General features: G+C 41.6%; 2 protein-coding genes across 2 annotated transcripts in view; both read right to left on the bottom strand.

Moving 5' to 3' along the window:
* The window catches only part of LOC309442899 (cytosolic phospholipase A2 epsilon-like), a gene marked incomplete at both ends in the record, with an annotated part of 35,083 nt that extends 29,191 nt beyond the window's left edge, over nt 1–5,892 (bottom strand). The window contains 3 exons of the mRNA XM_082059232.1: nt 3,813–3,896; nt 5,135–5,247; nt 5,682–5,892. Of these exons, the coding sequence (XP_081915358.1) occupies nt 3,813–3,896; nt 5,135–5,247; nt 5,682–5,892 (408 nt within the window). The remainder of the gene's footprint in view (nt 1–3,812; nt 3,897–5,134; nt 5,248–5,681) is intronic.
* Nucleotides 5,893–12,511: 6,619 nt separating this feature from the next.
* Nucleotides 12,512–23,323, bottom strand: part of LOC309442363 (cytosolic phospholipase A2 epsilon-like) — a gene marked incomplete at both ends in the record, with an annotated part of 33,048 nt that continues 22,236 nt past the window's right edge. Inside the window, 10 exons of the mRNA XM_082058142.1 lie at nt 12,512–12,720; nt 12,943–13,129; nt 14,273–14,439; nt 14,990–15,184; nt 16,234–16,341; nt 19,243–19,380; nt 19,923–20,037; nt 20,593–20,815; nt 21,297–21,433; nt 22,875–23,010. Coding sequence (XP_081914268.1) covers nt 12,512–12,720; nt 12,943–13,129; nt 14,273–14,439; nt 14,990–15,184; nt 16,234–16,341; nt 19,243–19,380; nt 19,923–20,037; nt 20,593–20,815; nt 21,297–21,433; nt 22,875–23,010 — 1,615 coding nt within the window. The remainder of the gene's footprint in view (nt 12,721–12,942; nt 13,130–14,272; nt 14,440–14,989; nt 15,185–16,233; nt 16,342–19,242; nt 19,381–19,922; nt 20,038–20,592; nt 20,816–21,296; nt 21,434–22,874; nt 23,011–23,323) is intronic.

Genomic DNA, 23,323 nt, shown 5'->3' with positions numbered 1-23,323 from the left:
TTCAGTGTTAGCTCCTTGTTTTACCATAGGTGTTTCATCAGTGAACAGAATATTGTAGCTGCCTCCCCAAAACAGACAGCAGTTATCTGACAACACTCACCCAGAGAAGAGAATTTACTCTTGAACCTCCAAAGGCGGCCAACACAATCTCAGTCTTGATTGTTGCCCTTTTTTAGATTGGTATTTACTCCAAAGCAAACATAAACTAACAGAAAAATTATGCAGAGATCCTGAAATTCATCTTCAGTGTGTGTAATGAAAACTATATCATCACCAAAAAGCAGCTACCCTCCAAGCAGGTGCTCAGTTGTTTTTTTTCTACATGAAATGTGGAAGGCCTTCCATCTGGTCTCATGAGGAGGTGACCTTTGCTATGCTGGGTGAAAAATTTGGATGAGGAAGCACAGAAAATTCTGAGCCACATTGTGCTGGTACCATTACCTATTTCAGTGAAACCACACTGCATGCTATTCCACAAGCCATCTTGCAAAGATCAGACAAGATTTAAAAAACACTTGAGAACAACCAATTTACTTTTTCAATGGTTGGAAAAGGCAATTTCTACAAACCAACCTGAAAAAATTGTGTTATCTCTGAAAACCATGAAAAGAGCTTCCTCTCCATGCACAAATTTTTCATGCAGTTACCCAATAATGATGCCTCCATGTGTTTCTATGTCATCTACCGGCGCAGCAGCCTTTCCTGGCAAAGATAGCTTCCCTGCCTTGACTAAGGTCTCCCTGCATTCTTGGCCCACAGAAACATTCCACGGAGATGAAATCACCCACAGGATGTCACCATGGCACTTCTTTCTTCATTTAATTTAACTAGATGGTAGCCAGGGACCAAATTAAAAGAACTGAAAAGCTCCGCTGCTGATGGTGTATCTGGAGCTGGTGGTGTGTGAAGAAGCTGTGTGAGAGTCAGGTCTCCTTAGAGAATGTGGATCCTTGAGTTTCCTACAGTTGTGATTGGGATGCTTCGGGCTGTGAACATGACTCAGCCAAGCCCTGCCCCAGCCTGCTGGAGCCGATCTCCCACAGCTGTGTGATGTGCCAGGGGACCCCACCGTGGCACATACTGCCTGGGATGACCATGGTTGGCTGCTGCATTTGGCCATGTCTGTGAAGCTCTTCCTCATTCTTGACAAACCCGGGCTCCACGCCAGAAAAGCAGCTGCTCTAATTGCTTCCTTCCTTCACCTCCTCCAGGCGCTGGGGCTGTGGCATCTCCATCGACGGCTGCGGGGCTGCGCAGGGGCGGGGGAGTGGTACCAAGGACCACTGCTCCCATTAGCTGATTTTCACAAGCCATGTGTAATGTAACTTCTAACCAGGCCTCCTTTTCACGAGAATTAGCAGAAGATTTGTTTGGATATTGGTGAGTAAAAACTCCCACAGCTGGATGGAAACACCTCTTTCCTGCATACAGCCATGATAACCTGGCTTCAGCTGGCAAAATTTATCTGTGTCCACAGAAGCATGACAAGTACACACAAGGACACAAGAACTGTATCCTTCAAATCATTGCTTCCTCATATGTGTATCCATCATGGGACGATGAGCCTTTTCAGGAATACGACTGTGCAAATGATGCAGTGCTTGACATATGTTTCCAAAAAGCAGAATTTCAAATATTGATCAACACAACATGGATACTCTCAGTACATGGTGATCTCAACATCTGCAGAGGTTTATTATTTGGCTGATAAGTCAGGCTAGTTGCATAGCCCTTTCAGTACTGTTAACATTGTCCTCCATCTTTTAGTGTCTCCAGATGTTTAATGACCAGACTTTTTCTGATTTTGAAAAATAGGTCCATTTCAAAACATAGAGCATTCAACTGCACATTCAAAATTATTTCCATATGTACAATTTTAGCCAGGGGAATAGGATAGTCCATCCATGAATAGACAGAACCCTCTTATCCTGCTTTGCCCTTCCCAACCAGAACAAATATGAGAGAAGGAAACTAGACTGAGCATTAACTGTCTGAGGTTTGAGGCTCATTATACCTAATTCCAGGTAGCTATGAAATAGGTGTTTACATCTTGCAGTTGCTGGGCATTTCTAGAGTCTCATCCTAAGGTAGACACTACCGCGGGACATGCATCACACTCTGAAAATCTCTGTTTCTAACTACCAGTTCTCAGGGGCATCTCAAGGTCCATCTCAGACACAGATGTTTTACATTTTTTGTGTCAAATGTGGATAAGACAAATCTTATTTCAAAGTTATGAGCTGATGAGAAGTGGCTTTCTTTGACTTTGCAGGGTTCATTTTTAAATACTGGAGCATGTAATTTCAGCAGTCTGTAATTTAGGCATCCACATGCCACCACTCAGGGTGGCAGGGGAGGCACCTGGGCTCAGAACAGCCTCTGCAGCTGAACAGAGCCACTGCTGGTGTCACGCTCCTGCAAGCACCATGGAGCTGGGGGTGGCTCAGGAACTGTTGCCTCCTGCCTTTCCGATTGCCTCTGAGCCCAGGGCCGGAGCTGCTCCCAAGAGCAGCCTCTTGCCCTTGTGGGATGCAGGGACTCCATGCCTGGCACCAACGGGGACCCAGCCCTCCTGCTTGCCTTGGCTCCTGGTTCACATATATGAGAGGCAGCAACTGCAACCGCCTCCTAACCTCACTATGCAGGGTGGCAGCTCCCCCATCTTCCCATGACCCCAGGAGCTGCTTCCAGCTGCCAAAATTCAGCAGAAGACAGAGCTCCTGCCTTGCACAAGGGTGAGAGTTTAACCTGCCCCTCTTCTGTTAAAGGGGCAGGTTCTGTTGTGCTGCTGTTCTCCCCAGCTGCACAAACCCTGTGCAAGAACAAGGAGACCTTGCCTGGCAGGGAAATGAGGTACCACTTAACCTGTCTACAGGATTACTTCAGCTTCCAGATTAAAGCTCCTTTTCAGCTTCATTTTCATCGAATCATAGAATAGTTTGGGTTGGAAGGGACCTTCAAAGGTCATCTAGTCCAACGCCCCTGCAATGAGAGCAGGGACATCTTCAACAAGGTCAGGTTTCTCAGAGCCCCATCCAGCCTGGCCTGGAATGTTTCCAGGGACAGGGCATCTACCACCTCTCTGGGCAACCTGTGCCAGTGTTTTACCACCCATTTTGTCTCAGCGTAACTTGTCTGCATGAATTACAATATAAATTAGCACAGACATTTCTTGGGACAATATTGTTATACAAGTCGCATATTCATTTAAACTTTTTTAATGCTGAAAGACAGGAAACAAGGCCTGTACATACTGCACAGATAAAGTGGCAGAATGAGAACCCCTATCAAAATCAGTAATTTGTAACAAAAATAAACCTATGACTGATCTTCAAACACAAGAAAATGCTCTAGAACATTCAAGCATTACTCCATTCACAGAATCTCGTTATCGTTTTTGCTGATGGAGCACAGAAGTGGTGAAAAAACAGGGTTCAACAATCCAAGATTCTCTGATAAATTGCTAGGCTAGAGATTGCACTACTGAAGGCATTAGAGGAGAACATGGGTCACTGTCACTGTCATTGCAGAACAGAGAGCTCACCAATGGATTTCCTTTACAAGGAAGTGAGGGATTAAAACAGCATATATTCTGCATGTTCCCAATAAAACATAACAGAGAAATACAACAAACAATTCTGAAAATCATAAATGTAAGAGGAATAAAATGATCCAAAGAACAAATTTAAGGCCATTTCCCTTGTAGCGTTCAAACTGCTGCCATCGTTATTTGTCTATCTGAGCCTTCTCCCCTTTTGAGCAAAACAAATCCCTTTGCCATGTTTGGTTCAAAACTCTCTCGTTCATAATACCTTGAAATCACTTTTGTCTTGATTTTCTTCATTTTCTCCTCGATGTCCACCATCTCCCAAAGAACTGATATTTGAGTCTGCATCCTGAGGAAAGAAATAAATAAATGATAAATTATAACATTAAAACAACAACAGCAGCACTATCAGGGTAGGTAATTAATTCCTATTCGCAATAACTTATGCTGAAACCCCAATTAGAACAACTGTTGGTTACACCCAGCTGTGTTACAGTGCTCAGCATAATGAACAAACCACCATGTGGTTCGGTACATAATGGTGCAAAATCCATGTCAGGGGTGCCCTTTCAACAAGTCAATGAAGAAAAGCCATTTCAGCTGTGAGATACACAAAAGGTACCTCAGCATTTATTCTGTGAATAAAGGTTTGCTTTTTGTTTCAAATGTGATCTTCTGGCAACCTAGTCCCACTCTCGGGACTATTAAATCTTGATTTAAAAAATCCTGCAGTCTTTTCTCTGGGTTTGAACCCAGAGCATTAAACACATTGCAATTGTAAAATTTTATATCTAGCATTTCAATTTTTTCAGTAAACAGAAGTTCCAAAATTCTTCTACAATGTAGGGTTCCCCTTTTTGAAATGCTTTGTAGGAAAACATTATCAAAGGACAGTTCCCATTAAAAATGTCAAAAGTATTCTCTTTCTGTTTCCAGTGTACTTACCTAACTGATATGCCTTGTCCAGTCGAAGATCACACAGAACAATGTATAACATAGTACACTTAAAATTAAATGCTAATCTTGAAATGACCCAGAGGATGCAAAGTGAAATGGAAAATTCAGAACAAAAATGGCAATGTGGAAATAAAATTCAATACCCTATCATTATTCTCTATCCTGTTCTTATCTTTTTTCCAATGCCAAAAAATGGAGTTGTCACATTAATACACATGTAAATATTTTGCTATCGATATAGAAATATGAAGTTTTTAATAAAAGTAGCATTTAATTATGGAAGAAAAGAGACTTTTTAAAGTCTGGGTCTGGATTTAGGCTGATAATTCAGTCCCCTAGAAATTGTTTCCTTCCCAGTTAATTTTTGTCCTCTTGCTATGCCGACTTCTCTCATTTTGCCTATGGAGCTGGTATCTTCGGCTCCAGTGGAGTCAGGAGGACTGATAGCCACAAAGATAACATCTCACCTTAAACTCCTTCAGGCAGAGATACTGCCACCTAATCCCTTCAGACAGTGAGTTTGTACAGGAGCTTGTACATAAACATGCTCACAAGGCAGGACTTTGTTTTTTCTCAAATGCATGCCAAATGCAATGGACCTTAAGCAAACTTTTAAAGCTGTTTTCTTACCTGTAGTGTTTTCGTATTTGATAGAGTCGTGGCCTTCCCTGGATTCATGTGATAGAGTATTTCTGGCACCTCCACGGGCAGTACTTCCTGAGACATGTTTGCAGGATTTACTCCTGTAGGAGTCAATGACAACTTATTTTATAAAATTACCTGAAGCCCCACCCATCTCATCTCTGTAAGTGAAGGACTTCCCTCCCATTGCTAAAGACAGTGGAGCACCAAGGATGACTGCTCCAGGGAGGATCTTAGAGGGCAAGCGCAACATCCAAAAGGGATGTGGTACCTTCCTCTGGCTGGGAACCTCTCCCAGCCCATGCTTGCCCTTTAGATCCTGAACTGCTGCCACCCTTTTTCTGTGGTGAGCAGAGAGCCAGGCTGTACTGCCAAGCAGAGGAGAAGCACAGAGGGCAGCACCGCTGGAGCCTGCTCCTTCAAACCCAGCTCTACCCCACCTGTGGCACAGGGACTGCCCTGAGCAGAAAGCGATGGCAGCTCCTGTGTGGAGGAAACTGAGTACCAGAAAAAGCCTCTGTGTGTAAATAACTACCAGTGACCTGCCTGTGCACAGTCACATAGCTGTCCACTTCGGTCAAAGTCTCTGTATGGGTGGGAGGACCCAAACTCATTGCCTGCAAAGAGGCACTGACCTGCATCACCCCATCACCCGATGGGTTACTGCGTGGACCAGCAGCTCCCAGCTCTTCCTGGGCTGTTCCCATTTCTTCTTGCTGGGGGGAGCAAGGCCAAGGCGTGGGCATGGGGCTGGGTCTTTGGTTTGCAGAGGAGAGCAGTAGATAGGGGAGGTGAGTGAGGGGCATAGAGTAGCAGTATGAGATTGTGTGCAATGGGATGGGAGGGAGAAGGAGATGGACATTAGAAGGGGTTAGCAGAGATCTTGAGGTCAATGACAATGGCTACAAGCACTACCCAGGACTACTACTGCACCTGGCAGGACCTTGAAAAGAAAAAGAAAGAAAGAAAGAAAGAAAGAAAGAAAGAAAGAAAGAAAGAAAGAAAGAAAGAAAGAAAGAAAGAAAGAAAGAAAGAAAGAAAGAAAGAAAGAAAGAAAGAAAGAAAGAAAGAAAGAAAGAAAGAAAGAAAGAAAGAAAGAAAGAAAGAAAGAAAGAAAGAAAGAAAGAAAGAAAGAAAGAAAGAAAGAAAGAAAGAAAGAAAGAAAGAAAGAAAGAAAGAAAGAAAGAAAGAAAGAAAGAAAGAAAGAAAGAAGGAAAGAAGGAAAGAAGGAAAGAAGGAAAGAAGGAAGGAAAGAAGGAAAGAAGGAAAGAAGGAAAGAAGGAAAGAAGGAAAGAAGGAAAGAAGGAAAGAAGGAAAGAAGGAAAGAAGGAAAGAAGGAAAGAAGGAAAGAAGGAAAGAAGGAAAGAAGGAAAGAAGGAAAGAAGGAAAGAAGGAAAGAAGGAAAGAAAGAAAGAAAGAAAGAAAGAAAGAAAGAAAGAAAGAAAGAAAGAAAGAAAGAAAGAAAGAAAGAAAGAAAGAAAGAAAGAAAGAAAGAAAGAAAGAAAGAAAGAAAGAAAGATGGAAACTCATGTCAAGATGAACAGATTATAGTATCCAGTGGTTTAGTTTTATTGTTTTTTAAGTTTTATTTTACAGAGTTTTTGTTCAACCAAAGAGAACGAACAAAAGAGTACATGATCATCTCCAGTCATACCCACTGGAAATTACCATCTTCAAATACAGAAAAACAAATGAATAACAATCTACAGTTTCAGTAACAGTAGGCTGTGTCATAGCATCTGCATTTCCAGAATGAAAAGTAGGTCTGCCCACAAGAGCATCTTTTGGCCTCAGGTGACAGACACTCGGAGCAGCATCCTGGAGAACTCCTCTTGCAGCTTAATTCAGAGAACAATCATTTGCCATTTTTTTTTAGCCTCACCAGAAGAGAAGAACTGCCTGACCTCGGAAGACCTGCCATTGGACACTAAAAATGCTGGTACACTTGTTATTAGGACAGGCCAGCTTTATCAAGGCTAATTAGTTCAAAGGACAATTAGAAGAAGTGATAATATTCACCTAGAAACCCCCCCTAAAAGTGGCAGATCTTAATAAAGTTGAGATTCCCTGTCTTCAAGGAAATCTGTGGAGAAGAACAGGCAGATTCTGTGTACAGACTTCCACATTTTCAGAGTTAAATCCCCATTATATGCGCACTCACCCGTCTGGACTGATCTATATGACCTTCAGCTACATCGAGGTACTCAGTTTCCACCAGAGTGACTCCACAGGGAATGCCATAAAGGAAGAAAACTCCAAGACTCTCATTCACAACTGAACTAGCATTATCTAATTGAAAATCTGAATGTACAAAGCTGGATGGTTTCCATTTGTAGAATGAAAATCAGAGTTTCAAGAGGACTGGTTTTATTTCTTTAAATTTCATATTTCAGTAATTTAAGGATAAATGATGCAAAAGAATGTATGTGCTTCAAACACCTAACCATAGTTGCCCTGGCAACAAACAGCATACTACTCTCAACCTTTAGTGCTTGCTAGACGTCGTACTCCCTCTACTACTTAGGTTTCTTATTCACACTACAACCCCATTTGTAGAAACATCAATCACTTGGTGAAGGTACCTGTATTATGTCTGACCTCAGGGGCAGGCTGTGGAGAAATGAGGCTCCACGGCACACTTAGCACTTTTCAACATGTTCAAATATACCTTTGTGATTTCTTTCATCACAGTCTTGGACTGGACCGAAACTTCTGATAGCCAGTGTCCTCCCAAACACCTTGCAACAGTATGCATTTGCTTAGCCTTCAAGCAGGCCAGACAAAATGAGCCTGGGGTTATTCTGGCAAGCTGGAAACACAACAAGGACTATCTGTGACCACCTCACCTCAGATATATAGATACTTCTATACAAAAAAAAGCCAGCATTGGAGAGCAAAGTCAGATGGGCATTCTGGTTCAGCTATGTCCTCTTCCTGCATGACGAGCAGCATCTTAGACCACCCCTTGTGCAGTTAGCGAAGGAAGGAGATGTGGAACATGGCTTGCTTTCAAGACCAGTGAGAATGATTTTGGATGTCAGCCAGCTGAGTAGCAGAAATTGCAAAATTAAAGAAACAACTATCAATTGCTCAAGATTTAAAAGTGCATGTGAATACATATGTAGAAACTTACAGCTGCTTACCTGATACTTATCAGCCTCTAAGGATGCTCTATTACTTCAGCATAAGAAAAGAAATAGGACAGGAGCAAATATTTCATATATTTAGAACTAATTTACACATTATTGATCAGCATACCATGAGCAGGGCATGAGGAAACCAACCCTGCTGGAAATGAGGCCCTGATGGCCCCCTTTGCAGTATTGTCACTCTAGGAAAATGGTGGGATATTACACTGTCTTGGTTTTGTTAAAAAACAAGCTTCTCTCTTAGTGAATTTTGCCTGTCAGCTAAAGCCATATTAGCTGCATTTTCCTGGAGAACCAGATACATGTTTTGGTAAACATAGCAATGGAATGTGAAGTTATTGATAAGCATGGATGGACACCTCGCGAGAGGGACAACAAGAAACAGGTGACCAAGAAACTGATCAGCTGTGTATAACATTCCATTCACGTGAACACTTCATATAAAAGTGGAAGATCACGAGGACCTTTCCCTTTCCTTTTTTCCCTTCTGCTTATGGCCGACATTAGGAGAGGACCTTGCTAGTCGTCCCTGTGAACTGAGGCCTAATGAGAGACTGAATCCAGCTCCGGTTGGCTGCAAAGTCCAATCCAGGACTGGGGATGCCAGCTCTGCAGTTGCTGAGACTTTCAAGATTGGTTTTGTATATTTTGTATTATTTTCTTATTAGTAGCATTAGTAAAACATTTCTAATTTTTCCAACTCTCTTCTCTCTGTCCTTCTTTTCCTCCTGATCACCTGTCCTTAGTGGGAAGGGGGGAGAGGGAGGGGCAAAAGGGGGAACCGGGGCAGGAGAGGAGGTTAACAATACATCTGCCAGGGTTTTACTGTCACCCCACAATCTAAACCCTTGACATACATAGCAGAGTTTTACAAGTGAATGGGGTTTGGCATAGGGCTTCTCAGAAGGGAGTCCTGCTTTAGCACCCACATTCTCCTGTATCCGCTGTGGCAGACATATTTCCTGTCATTTGTGTGATGCAACCTGTAGTCAAATAGCTCACTTCACTCAGACTGTTTGCAGTGATCTTTTATTTGACCACTCTTTGGGCTACAGAACAGTATAAAATGGTACTGCAAACCACCCCATTAGCTTCTGCCTCCTCAGGACCCTTGCTCAACGGTACTGTCCAAGTACCCACGTGCCTCACAAGGGGTTCAAGAACCCCACTGCTGCTTTGCTTGGGTTCCTACAGGCTGACTCACCTCACTGAGCTGCCCAGTTCTCAGTGCACCTTTGTGATAATCGGAAGGGCTGGGGCAAAGGTGCAATTGCATGCTAATCCCTTCACTTACCTACAGATAATGAATGGGTAAGAAGGAAAAGCAAGACACCGAAAAGATGCTGAACATATTCATTACAATTAAGCAGGTCACCATGTTAGTGTTTGTAGTTCCTGTTAGGGCTACGAAGAGTTCTGGCTTTTAAGTCAGTGCTAACACTGTGTTACATGTGTAGGCATGGATTTTTGCAGTGCTTCTACCCCTCTAGTTTGTTTCCTCCCTTGAATGGATAATTCCATGAAATTACTCCTATTTTCTGTAAAAAGGGGCTCTCCTAACCTGCAAAACCAAAATGGCATTTAAATACCCACATCCACAGCTGTTACCTACATTCTTTCAATGCCTCAGTACAGCCCAGAGGCTGAGCGCACGAAACATACCCATTAGCAGCTGAACCAGAACAAAAAATGCCAGAAGACAAAGCCACACAAAGGCTGCAAAAACTGACAGCCAGGATCTTCTGCAAGTGTTCTGTGCAATTAATTAATACATTTAATGATTAAAAGCAAGCTGAGCCAAACGAATTAACCAACCCCCTAAGTCACAAACTAAGCACCTCTACTAAGCACAGACAGGCATGCTGACTAGATGGAAGTCAGGAGAACAGGCAATTGCTTAGGACTGGTCACCTGGAGACAACACTACAATATCTCAGAGAGGAAGAAAACAACTACAGATGGCATGATGGAACTGGTGTCCATCCCCTCAACTCAAGAACATTACCTATGGGTGAAGGCCCCCATGCCCCAGGAGAAGGACAGATGGATGGAGGATTAAGCCAGACCTTTTTCAGGGTCTACAGTAACACAGGACATATAGGTATTTTCAGGGTCACAGCAAGGGCCTTGCTGTGGGTTTAAGGTGGTTATGGATGTATCTGAAAGAAGAAAGCCACGGATGTCCAAGGATTGCAAGGGGAGAATTGATAAAAAGATCCAGTTCTTATCCAAGAGCTTTACCCACACTGAAAGCATGACTAGGAGCAATCATGTGGGCCTGGCCAAACTGCCAACATCTGGGATAGGCTCAGTCCCTAGAGGGTACAGCAGAGCAAGGGATGCCTTAGTGGCACACCTGGAATCAACGAGGCCTCTCTCTGTTAAAAAAAAAACAACAAACAAAAAGACAGTGTGGGAGGCAAAGGGGTACAGTTGAGGGTAGGGATAGAAAGAGAGAGGCAGGGTTCTTGAAACTCGGTGTCATTGACAGCCTTGGATGGCAGGTCTTGAAGATGCCTGAAATGCTAACTGGTAGGTGGGCAGGTGGGAGAAGTAGCAAACACATGTGTCACCCCAAATGGGTTTTCCATAATGATAAACATGGAGGGCTGAGAGGGAGTTATGGCTGGGGCAGAGGAGAGGCAATGCCGAAAGGGATGGCATGACTCAACAGCAGAGATCACAAAGAAGAGCCCTTGATGAGCACTGCCAAGTAAACAGCCATTTCAGCACACTGGAGGTTTGAACCAGGGCTGCAAATTGGATGGAGGTGTGAGGGCCTGGAAAAGCAGCTGGGGCAAGGACACACCATCCCTGAGGGGAGTGAGGTCATCAGAGGTGAGTGTGGGAGAATAAAGATGATGAAGGCTTAAAGCCATTAAGGTATGCCTGAAGGAAGAGAGACAAATGATAGCAAGAGGGAGGAGAATTTTTCAACCTTTTAGAAGTTCACACTTCATTTTGAAGAAAGAATTTATTTTCTATTTTGACTATGATTGCATTGTGCATAGCTCTGTGTGTGCCAATACGTTACTTCAGTGCAGACAAGTTACTGCTTTTCATTTAAATTTGAAGTAATTAAGGGTAGCTGATAATGATTGAAGCATTATGTCTTGCTTTAGATTAGCATCTCTATTGTGATGAAACAGGCTTACAGAGCATCCGTGTTATTAAAATCCTTCATAAAGCAAAGAATTATTTTGATCTTCATCTCAAAAACAAGCAGTTTTAACAAATTGCCTTGTGCTATTTATAGTAGTTGCATAGATGGTGTGTTGATTGTATACAGCCAGGGACTGACAAAGGTATGCAATTACCCATGGATATCAGTGTAAAGCACTTAGCTTGCCTTCTTACCACAAAATCTGAATGTCTCTCTGTTTTCGATGTTTTTATTCTCATAGCCAGCATCTCATCCTATAATAACAAGAAGTACTATTGAACCTGTTGAAATTAACAGGATGCAGGTGCTGAGCTGAATTCTGTAAATACTGTGAGTGTTCAGAGAACAGCACAATCGCAGGTCAAGTACTTACACATGCACCAGAAGAGCCTATCCTGACTCACAATGGGGTTTGCAATGGTGACTTTCAAGGGATTTTCCAAACCTAGATATTGCTGATATAATAAAACTTGTAAATTCAGAAGTACAGAAAATTTGCATTTTTCATGTGAAATCTCATATTTGCTATATTTTTTTTATGTTTAGATTTGCATGTTATTTCCAACAATATTTCTTGCTGACACAACAGGAAAATATAGGTTTTTTTCTTTGACATGGTCCATGTTTATTATGTATATTACTGTTGCACTAGATTTTGAATAGATTAAATATTTGTAGCTCATTTGTCTTCACATATAACTTCTACTAGCATAGTAATTTTTAAAATAATTGTTATTGCTGTCTCACATTCATTATTTACAAAACTCATCAATAAGCCACATACTCCCTAAGGTTTGTTTTACTGCATATACATGTATCTATACAGAAAAAAATGTTCACCAGCAGTAAAATCCAAGATAAATAAAGCATGAGACAAGCGATTATTTTGTTTGATTGGTTTATCTAGGATCACCACATGGTGGAGAGGATCCACAAGCTGAGACAAGCCTTTGTGCTTTCCTAAGTCTGTCATGTTCGTTAACAAACAGGTCTTGATTCTTCTGCAGGAAAATAATAATATTTGGATATATTTCTGAAACTCAGGACGGCGTTTTATTTTTTGTGCTGTCGTTTCTGCTCTATAGCTGAATTCAAAGCCTGAAGGATCAGATGTTTGTTGTTCTGAATATTGTAGCTGGTCAGTTCTACCAGCTTGTCAAACTCCTCCTCTGTGTAGGTAAAGCTGTTTAAGCAGTATGGGGAAAAAATGGTGGAAACATCCACGTTGCCCTGCGCCATCTCAGCAGGGCTGCGCTCCACACCTACACAAATAAAGAAAGGTCATTGATGGGTTCTTGATGTGGTCCCACCTCCCACTTTCCATATGGGGCACAACACTGCTCCTCACTACCCACACACCAGCATTTCTCTCCCATGGGAGCAGTGGTAGGGGAGGGAGAGGACCATACTAGACCATTCCTCCCATCCTGACGCAGCCAAAGGGTGGCCAGGTGGTGGGACGACTGTCTGTGTCCACGGCTTACCAGGCTCTTTGTATCTTTTGAAGGTGTCATTCACCAGCGGGAAAAACACCACTGTTGGTGCCTCTGGGATGTCTGCATCTTCGAAGATGTAGCACTCCTTTAGATTTTTCTTTTCTTCTTCACTCAGGTGGATTTTGGGAAATGGGATTCCTTGCTTTAGGAAGTACTTGGAGGCTTCTTCCAAAGGCTGCATTCAGACAGAGAAAAGGGTCAGAAATTCTCTCATCCCCCCAGCTTTTCCAAATGCACAATGCATCCACCAAAGACTTTGCAAAGATCAGGGAGTAGCCTTCACTGTCAGTGTTTCTTCTGGCCTTTGTCTCTTGCATGAGAGATTAAGTACTAGTTATTATGATAACAACATTTCAAGACCCAGCCTCCAGCTTGCACTCCTGATTTTTGTCCTACCTCCACAGCCTTTAACTGCAAGGTCAACAAGATGTTCATGGCTTCAGGCAGGGGCAGCCCAGCTGCTTAGAACACAGAACCATGCCCTTTACTGGAGAAAACCCTGAAATTAGGAGCATGTACAGGAATCCAAAATGGTATGTTTTTTAAATACAGATTCATAAAAGTACAAACTTTTTGTTGACTTGGCATGAAGTATTTAAAAGCCCCCTAACTGTCAGATGCCTTAACATGGTTTTGAAAAACGGTGCAGGTATCTGAGAGTAAGCACCATCTTGACTGAAATGTTAATTTAATCTTGCGGGCGCGTAAGTCATTTTTGAAAACAGGATTTTTGTTCCTGGATCTGGTTGATGTGTATGAAAACTTCCATCTTATCCATATTTGGTAACAGGAATTATAGGCCAGAACAAAACAAAACAACAAAAAACCAACAAAATCACAAACTACAACAACAAAATCCAGTTTCTGTTCTAAAGGCAAATGAAGAAACTACTTCTAATTCGACTTCATGTGGATATATGGATATCTTTAGATGAATATAACAAGACAAATGAAATTTGTTCATCAGTGGTGGTACTAGTTCCAAAGAAACATTCCTTGGAGAGTGTAGTTCCAACAGCCATATTGAGATCCCAGGAGCACATAGGTCTAGGAGACAGCATTTACCTATCAGAAGGTTAATTAAAATAAAATATTCAGAAAGCTGATACTACTTCTGTTCTCCTTAGGTGATTTGCCATGGTATACCAGCAACACTAAGAGACCTGCATATGTACAAAATGGAAGCTACACACCAGGAATCCTTTTCTCCCAGAATCAGTTTCTTCTACCTAAATTATTCTGATTCCTTAGGAGTTAAAGTGCTAAAAGGGCTAAAAGACAGTGGTCATTATTGGAGAAAACAATGTGGTCATCGCACCAATGTCTGTGATCCAGAAGAGTAGTTTAAGTGTAGGACAACATCCACTTTCCTCTCCAGCCTCATGAGTGGTGGGTAACTGATATCGATGTATCCCGCCGTGTCTGCCAGGCACAGGAACTCTGCTGCTTCTGTCAGCTGGTTGGGGAATTTGTCTAGTACAGTATCTAAAAGGAAATATTTCTTACCATGAGTGATTCACTGAAGAATTAATATGTCTGATGTCTGTTGTTTGGCTAATACGGGAGGGAAAAAGGCCTCTTCTCTCCCTACTGCTTTTGCTTTCCAAGACTCAGCCACACTATGGAAGCTCAGCTTTGACACAGAGAAGAAAGATCTGTCCAAGGTAAAACCACAGAACTCCTTCACTTTTCATGCTCCTCTTTTGTCCCTGGTGAGCAGCAGTGGCCTTTCCCTGGAATCAAGGGACTTCTTAGAGTATTTGTTAACACTTCAATTTCAGTAAAAACAGAGATGTGTCAAAATTTTGTCTGTTTCACTTCTATCTCAGTAAAAAAGTGCTGATTTCTAACAATTCACATCTGTTAAAGATACTCAGCTCTGTGCAGCTGATTTGATCGGATGATATTTAAGTAGTTATCTTAATTTTTTTGTTTCCAAAGTGAAAAATAAAGCCTGTTCATCCTCTGCTTTCTCTTCACTAACGAAAACACCAATCATCTAAGCAGATAAAAATTAATATTCAGGGATGTTTACCTTTCCATCTACAGAAGCTTTTGCTCTGGAGGTATTCATTGTGTAGCTGGAACCCCTTCAGGAAGTTGTAGAACTTGGAAACCATCACCCGCTCGGTCAGGACTTGCCGAATGATGCCCATGATGCCACATTCGGGGGTGACCATGTAAGTGTCCAAATCATGGCTCCTGGCTGGTAGGGAAGGCTGATCTGCTTCTGGAGGGTAGAGCAGATCAACAGGTTGTTGTTCTAATACAGTACTTTGCAATGCTTGAATTACCAAAAGGTATCTAGTATTAGCTAGAGGAAAGAAGATCCTAATAGGATATGGCAACATATAATCAAATCAATATGGAAGTTAAGAACAAGAAGAAAATCAATGTTCAGTGAAGTGTATTCAACAAAAAACAGGGTGGCAAAAAACTTCTTGAAGCTGGAAAAAGTGATTGACTGCTTAACAGAAGTCACAGATGGATTCCCTATGTGAAGGGCAGGGGAGGCTGAGAACTGGGACCAGCTTCTTTCAAAATTAGTCCCAACCAGCTTTGAAAAAAAAGTGCTGTCAGGCAACTTAAGCACCCAGAAAAGAGCAGAGAAAAAGGATTGTGCTAAATGGCACCTCATGATGTTGGGAAAGAGGGCAAATGACTTTGTGTTGAGCTCATGGTTTTGTGACACTTCCCTGGAGAGAGTGATGAAAAGCCTGTAAACCACACTCATTAACCACTTTTGAACACAGGGAGGACAGCCAATACTCTGCACAGGGATACAACAAGATCAAAGATAATTGAAATGGAGTTCCACGTAACTGGTATATCCAAGTCTTCAATAACAACATACAAAAAGTATGATCTGCCAAGGCAGACAGAGAACACAGCACTGAGATGTTTGTTATAATGTGTAGGTTTGCTGAAAGGCCCCTAGCAAAGATGACCTGTTAAAAAACTTCAGTAGTTTTATATTTGGTGGCAAATCATCACTTGCATGAATTCAGTCCAAGGGAAACTAATGGAAATAATGTTGCTATGAATAAATTCAGAGAGGAAACCTAATTAGATATCACTGGCAACAGGAGACCTCAGCAAAAACAAACAAACAAAAAACCCAAACCCAAACAAATAACAAAAAACCCCAGTGCTGAATTTGCCTCAGTTTTAAGATTTTAAAAGCCTTGATAAAGATTTCACGTTGTGTGCATCTGAATGTAACATTCATTTAAAAATTAATAAAACAGCAGGTAGAGTAGAAACAGAAACGTAACCAACCAACATCAACAGTCCTGTTTTGGGTACACCTCAGTGAGGGCCTTTCTGTAGGATCCGACAAATGCCATGCATCCAACAGGTTGTAGGAAAACACATTGCTCCACAGGCCTGTGCAATGGCAGAGAACAGGGAAACTGCTTTGGAAACATTTTAATGCAAAGTGTCCTTTTAAAAAAACAACCTTTCAGTTTTGCAAGAAGTAATGGAATCTCTCCAGATTTCCAAAAACTATACTAAGTTTTATTGTAGCAACTCCCATTTTGTCCTCAAAGAGGGCTGTAATAGCTTTAAACAAAGTGACAGGCCTTCAGACACCGTAATTCATTGTTTCATACAGCTACTGCCGATAAATTGCAAACCAACATTTTCCAGGCTGCATATTCCTGTCCTATAAGCAACTGTCATCAGAGAGCAAACCCATGCCATTTCATATGAAGTAGTGGTTTGGTTTACAAAGTGTGCTGTATACAACTCTATATTTAGTTAAAGGTTTGGGGGCTGTTCCTGAACAGCCAAGATCCAAGTGGTTAAAGCACAACTTGAGATAGTCTCCAGAGTAGTCCTCTAAAACAAAACATAATGTTCCTTGTAAGACCTCCCTTGTCACAACTGGATAATCCCCATAGTCCTTCTAATTTTGCCCTCCCACTTAAAAGAACATCTAAAAATGTCTCCCCAGTACAAAAATCTCCAAAATCCTCTTGGATCTTGAAAATTATTTCCTCTGCCACATCTGTGCTGCGGGCCCTGAAAAGAACTCTGCCAGAGAAGGTAGTGCTGAGCTTTGCCTTGAAAATCGCCACCAGTGAAAGCTTTGCAAAAGCCATACATCACAACGTATGCAATATTTTTGAATTTCACAATACAATAATTATGCACCAGTAAGAGAAATGCAATTCCCTTTTAAACCTGCCTTATTTGCGGAGTGGGACAAGAAGCCAAGGGTCTTCTGCTTCACACTAACAAGAACAGGACTTGCTTGAGAAGCATTAGAAATACGTAACTAAGAAATCAGACAGGGGTTCTCTGGCTCTACACTTAGCTGTCAACCAGAGTTCATTTACAGGTAATTACTGGCCAGTTTCCATCAACAGACCCTCATTTCCCTGCAGCTTGAGAAGCTTCTGTGCAGGCCTGCCTGTGAGAAGGCAGTTCGTTTCATTTCTCCTGTCTTCACTTGGTGCCTCCTCACTCCATAACTCTTCCAGCTCCCTGAGCACCAGGAGTTACATGCCGCTCGTGCATTTTAATATCTTCCAAACACTGGTGTCCCTCGAGGACTTGGTCATAATTCCATAACAGTGTTTCCCTAACCTCTTGCACTGAATTTTCATGGTACCTATATTTGCTGAACTAAGAACCATGAGGAGAGAAAGTATCTTTTACCAGACCAACAGCTGAAAATAGCAGACCAGCTTTCATGCACTCTAGCCTTTCTTCTGGAAGTCTGAGGGTCTTGTATCACTATAAACCCATCCAATCTTTCCAGCTGCTTTTATAAAAGTCCTCACCTCTTGCGACAATTGACACTTTGCTTTTATCCTTAAACCATCACGCTGCAACAAACAGTACATTTTAATTGCAACCAAAGAGGGCATTTCATGTTGTATCACTAGATGGCAACATTGCTTTAAATCTCCATCCTTTCTACAGATACACCTGTGGCTGTGGGGTCACCAGCCCTATTCAGGTGCTGGGAGTGATAACCCAAAGCTCAGCCCAGACTGGATATGTTGGGTGTGCTTGCTACTTGACCACGTCACACTGCTTGTGTTGCAAAGCTGCAACAGAGGCACAGCGTTCTCAGCGTTCCACCTAGCTCTGTGATTTACCTCCCACCTCTGGCAGTCAGCACAGAATATAAGAAAATTGAAAGTATGAAAGGGTTTCTTCTGCAGTGTACTTGATTTGGTTTGTCCAGTGCTGGTGGCTGCATCCAAACTGTTTGTGTTTCAGAGCCATCAGTGGGTCTACCTTTCATGAAGGTGTCCTCCCCCTTTTAGACCTATTTTTACTCTTGGATCCTGTGGTATCTTCTGAGTCTTCTCCCTCAGCCACCTCTTTCCTTAACTCATGACACCACTAAAAGTTCTAAACGTAGCCATTAAAGCTCTGAGGTTAAGTGTCTGTACCACTATGACTCTGGACTCCTTTTGCATCATACATTGAAGTGCACAAATTCTCTGCACACCAAATAAGGAACAACACACAGCATTGCTGGTTGTATGGATGTTCTTACTAGTGTCCTTGATGTCCTGTTGTGTGTTGTGCTTATTTTATTTACATGGAATACATCTATTGTTCACAGTCTAAGAGCAGATGGACTCTTCCACAGACAGCTTCACTCTAGAGAACCGGCATACCAAGAAGCGCGTCAGACAATTCTAGCATTATGCAACACTAAAATAAGAATTGTATAAAATCTGCAAATCTGTCTTTCGTGTATTACTGGGAGCCACTCACTTTACTGAAATAAGGATGACAAAGATCACTGGTTTAATCATACTAGCAAAATTTAAAATTATTTACAATATTATTAAACTTGCACAAATATTAGTAACAGTTCAGAAAAATATTCAAATTTGCCGTATCTTATAGCAAACTCAGTAACAACATGGCTTTTTTTGTTAGAAAATCATCCCATTTATTGACAAATTTGGTTTTAAGTCTTCAGTTTTGAAATACGATTTTTTTTCCCATGTAGACTTCTGCTGTTGAGCTGTTCAAAATAAACCTAACCTCTTTAAGCAGCCCTGAAACTTTAGGCATGAGAGTCACCATTCAAGATAAAAGAAACAGTGAATAGTGTTATTTGAAATTTCCTCTAAGTATTTTTTAGCCCATCTCCGGTGTCTGAGGAATTCACTTAGAGGTGAGAACATGTTGGACACTTTGCTTCAGTCCTGCGTGTTGCAGGCGCATTGGCTGCAGTATGCAGGGTCTACATTATATTAAAAATAAAGTATATTTTTATGCAATACAAATTTTCCTAGTGGAAACACACATTACCTTTCATGAAGCAGATGCGGGATTCAGGGAGCTTCTTCATCAGGCGGCCCATGAAGAACTCGCTGCCAAAATCCTCTGCGCGAATGAAGGCGCCGTACTTTAAGAACCCAACTTCATAAGGGGTGAACTCCACCCATTCTGCAGGGACACAAAATGGCCTTTTAAATCTCAACCCTGTTCCCCACCTCCCTGCAGGAAGGGCTCTGAAATGAGAATGATGCAGCTGCAGGACAAACCCTGTCAGCAGGGTGGCCACAGACTGGCCTTCCTCTGGGTAAGCAGTTACCATTCAGCTGGTTTCAGCCCCTCACTCATAACATTTCCCAAACTTGTTTGTACAGAACTTTCAAACAAGCCTCTCCAGACAGGACATAAATGGACTTTCTACCAAAAGGGGTCAGCCTAAGTTACTGTAAATGTGGAGCTAAGGCTTTGACTTGGGAGTACCTTGGCTGTCCTTAAGCACCTCCCCCAAATTATTCCTGCCCCATAGAAGATGGGTTCCTCTCAGATCCTGGGGACAAAGTCTAGAAATGGAAGAAGAAGCAGAAGTTAAACAGGAAGAGGAACTGTTTATGAATGCTATTGTTCAGCAGTGCAAGGGGTTGGAGGACATGCAGTAACTGATAATGCAGATCATTTGAACACCAAGTCCAGATACATCTCAGTTTTGCCATCACCTTTGAACTCTGAAAGGCTGTAGTCTTCCTTCATGTTGAGGATCATGTAGATAGGTAGGGGATTCTGACCGTGATTCAATGCCTGTCGTTCATCTGAGAGTTTGTGGTTATTTTTCTGTGAATTGACCAGAAAGAGCAAAACCAAGAGACCATCTTGGCATCATGTATGGGCTTGCAAGATTACAGAAAAATAAATACCCATTTCCATCCACATTTTCTTATTGCCTCCACTCATTTTGTGTCCAGACTTTTTTTAACCAAGGAGTGACCCAAACATTTACACATCGATGTAAGCTTATTTAATTACCAGTGAGTGTAGGAAATTTTGTGGTAGAGCAGTCTTTCGTTCTTCTCAATAAATGCACACACTTCACATGGATTATTTAAGTTCTCACAGAGGAGAACATAGCAAAAGAAACCAAGAGCAAGACTGTGCTGTTAGGTGCTCAGATGCTCATACTGGTAGAAGGAGACATAGGTTTCCTGCTCTTCAGAATACACCTTGGGCTGCTGATTAGGTGTTGAGAGATATAGGGAGAAATATTCCGTCCTTTAGCCAGCAGAAATCACCTACTGGATAATGCTGACATGCTCTCAGCACCTGTCCCTAGAGCTTAATTTTCCATACAACAGTATTCAGCAGCTGTTAGGGAAAACATAGACACACTACCCCATCACTTAATGCTTTTTCCAGCAGAAGACCCCAAAAATCAATGCTAGAGATCTGGTATCCCTCTTGCTTCCGCAATTTTAGCTCCTTGTCATAGTACTTCAAGCTCTCCAGGGAAAAGCAGCTTAGTTTGCTCTTGGTCATGTGTCTGCGGAGTTCACCAATCTGTTCAGACAGATCCTTGTGTGACCAGTCAGCACTCTGATATAAATGTGACAAGGTCCTGGGGAAAAGAAAGGAAATACATTGTCTTATGCTCGATAGGTTTTCACTTTTTTGACTTGGACTTAAGGACCATATCCAATGAACCAGCTGAGGTTCATAAAAACCCATATTTTTGGTTCAGTTTATTATGGAAGATAAAAGATTTTTTTATTTAGAAGATCCCTCAAATCCATAGTGAAACCTGAGGATTTGAAAAAAGCCCCTCCATGCTACATACATTTCTGCACAAGGCTGTGATTTGCCCCAGGGTCATTCACCAGGAAAGATCCTAGAGGCAAAACAAAAGGTCAAGGAAAATGTTGTTCTCCCCAGGCAGTCCCTGGGCCATACACTGGCTCAGGCAATGTGTTCCTAACACAGCAACGAAAATGCTCGACTGAAGTAGTACACCTTCCTTTACCAAAACAAAGAGAATAAATCTCCTCACCCAGCAGACTATAGAGGTTGAGGAATTATGTCTTTGTTCAGGATCTCCTTACCATGTTGAACCAGATGACCCAGTGATGTATGAAACAGCATCTAAGAGGTCCAGCTTCTGAAGACCCAACAGGTTGCCTAACAGAGATGTCAGTGCACGGGTGCCACCTCCTGTTGTCATGACTGCTACAAATGGTACCTGTCCAAACATCACCACAGCAGTAGTAAGCCACAACTTATTTTAGCAGCACATGTGGTCAGAGCTGAGTGAATTGCAGCATTTCTGTCACACAAGAAATTCCAACATTTCACCATTTCCCCAAGCAGGGGAAAAGAAGACAAAGACCTGGTATTTTGCGCAGAAAAATAATAATAATAATAATTTTAAAAATTTATTAATTAGCTACTTTTACCTCTTTCAATCAAAATCACTCAATTTTGATTCTAAATTGTTACATGCTGGCTTACCAAAACAGCTCAAAACTTGTTGTTTCAAGGCATTTCAATATTAGAATGCATTTTCTTTAGTGGTACATCGTCTCATGAGAGCTCTATTTTGAGAACAAGCAGAGTTCATCCTCTCTTGCAAGTCAAGTATAATGATTAGATTACATTTCCTGTAAAGTACCTAGAGTAAATAATTGCAGTGATGAGCCACAAAGCCTAATGTCATGGAAATCTAAATTGTGCTACAGGAAGACAAATTCCCCCAAGAAACCCACTGAGAGAAGAGAAGCCAAATTACATTTCCCATACACATTTACAGGCAATTGCATCAAAGAAATATTTAGCAGTCTCTCAATTTAAATCAAACATTTTAGGTCAAAGCAGAGTATTCTGATTTGGGTTTGCCTGCCCAAGAAAAAAAATTATTTTGTTGGAAAATCTGAAATTAGTAGTTGGAATTACTTCCCCTAAAAAATTCTTATACTGCTTTTTTCCATTGAAACTAGTGTGCTAATGAGAAACAATATACTGATGTGATCAATATATTTGTGGGAGTTTTTTTCACCTATGCTGGACACATCAATATAAAGAAAAAAACAAACTCCCAAAATGAAAACTTCTTCATTTCTGACGTGCCTGATCATAGACCATGTTCCTTCCCTAAAACACCAACCATCCCTATGCCAGGATGTTCATGAACAAATACAAACCCTAACTCAGAGAGATGAGAGAAAAATATCGCATGTCTTTGTGCTGTTAGAGCGACAGTATAGCTGAGATGAAGAGCACTGGAGGAGAGAGTTTGTGATAAGAAACATCCACATCAATCAGTGTAACCTTAAGTGTTAGGTTTTCCCCCTCAAAAATCTGATATAAATCTAATATAAAATACCTCATGGAGCCTCAGTGACTGAATGCTCAGCTAAGAGAGTAGGACTATCCAGGACCATAGATTAAAAATAAATAAGGCAGGGAAAAAATGCTGTTTTATGGCATTCTGTTTTCTGAGCAAACGTGTAGTAAGTGGGTTTGATACTACCCACATTCTCACATTGTTTCATCTAAACATTTCTTGAAGCTTTACACTGGGTGCTGAAAACATCAGGGTTGGTTAAGGAACAATATCCAAATGGCTACAAGTATAAGACTTTCATGTCAACAGCACAGTCCCATCCCTATGGTGCTCTCCATACCTCGTGGTCTTGTAGGTCTTGCTCTAAATGAAGTGCTTTTTTCAGAGCAGAAGCCACAAACTTCCTCCGTTTCTGCAGGAAATTTTTCTCCTCCATACATAGATCAAACTCCAAGCGAACATCTAAGTTTCTTGACCTCAAACAGAGTCCAGGGTTAAACAGGATGTGTATAATCACTTACAATTAATGTCTGGACCCATGCTTACAAGTTGCAAACTCTGCTATTAGGCTTAGAAAAACTGTTATTGCGACCCTACAAAAGCACATCATGGATGGTACAGACAGGGCTGAGAAAGTTAAAAAGTTATAAAACCTTAACAGAAACAAACAAACAAAATGTTTATTGCTACACTGATTTTCAAGAAGTGTCTAACAGAAATACTGCAATCCATATACAGATACTATAAACAGTGGAATATTTAGGATTTGTTGCCTGAAGACCTCAAAGT

Source organism: Streptopelia decaocto (assembly GCF_964273445.1).
Source record: "Streptopelia decaocto genome assembly, chromosome: 7".
Taxonomy (NCBI): domain Eukaryota; kingdom Metazoa; phylum Chordata; class Aves; order Columbiformes; family Columbidae; genus Streptopelia; species Streptopelia decaocto.
Note: the sequence above shows the minus strand (reverse complement) of the source record. Positions and strands in the feature narration are given on the sequence as shown.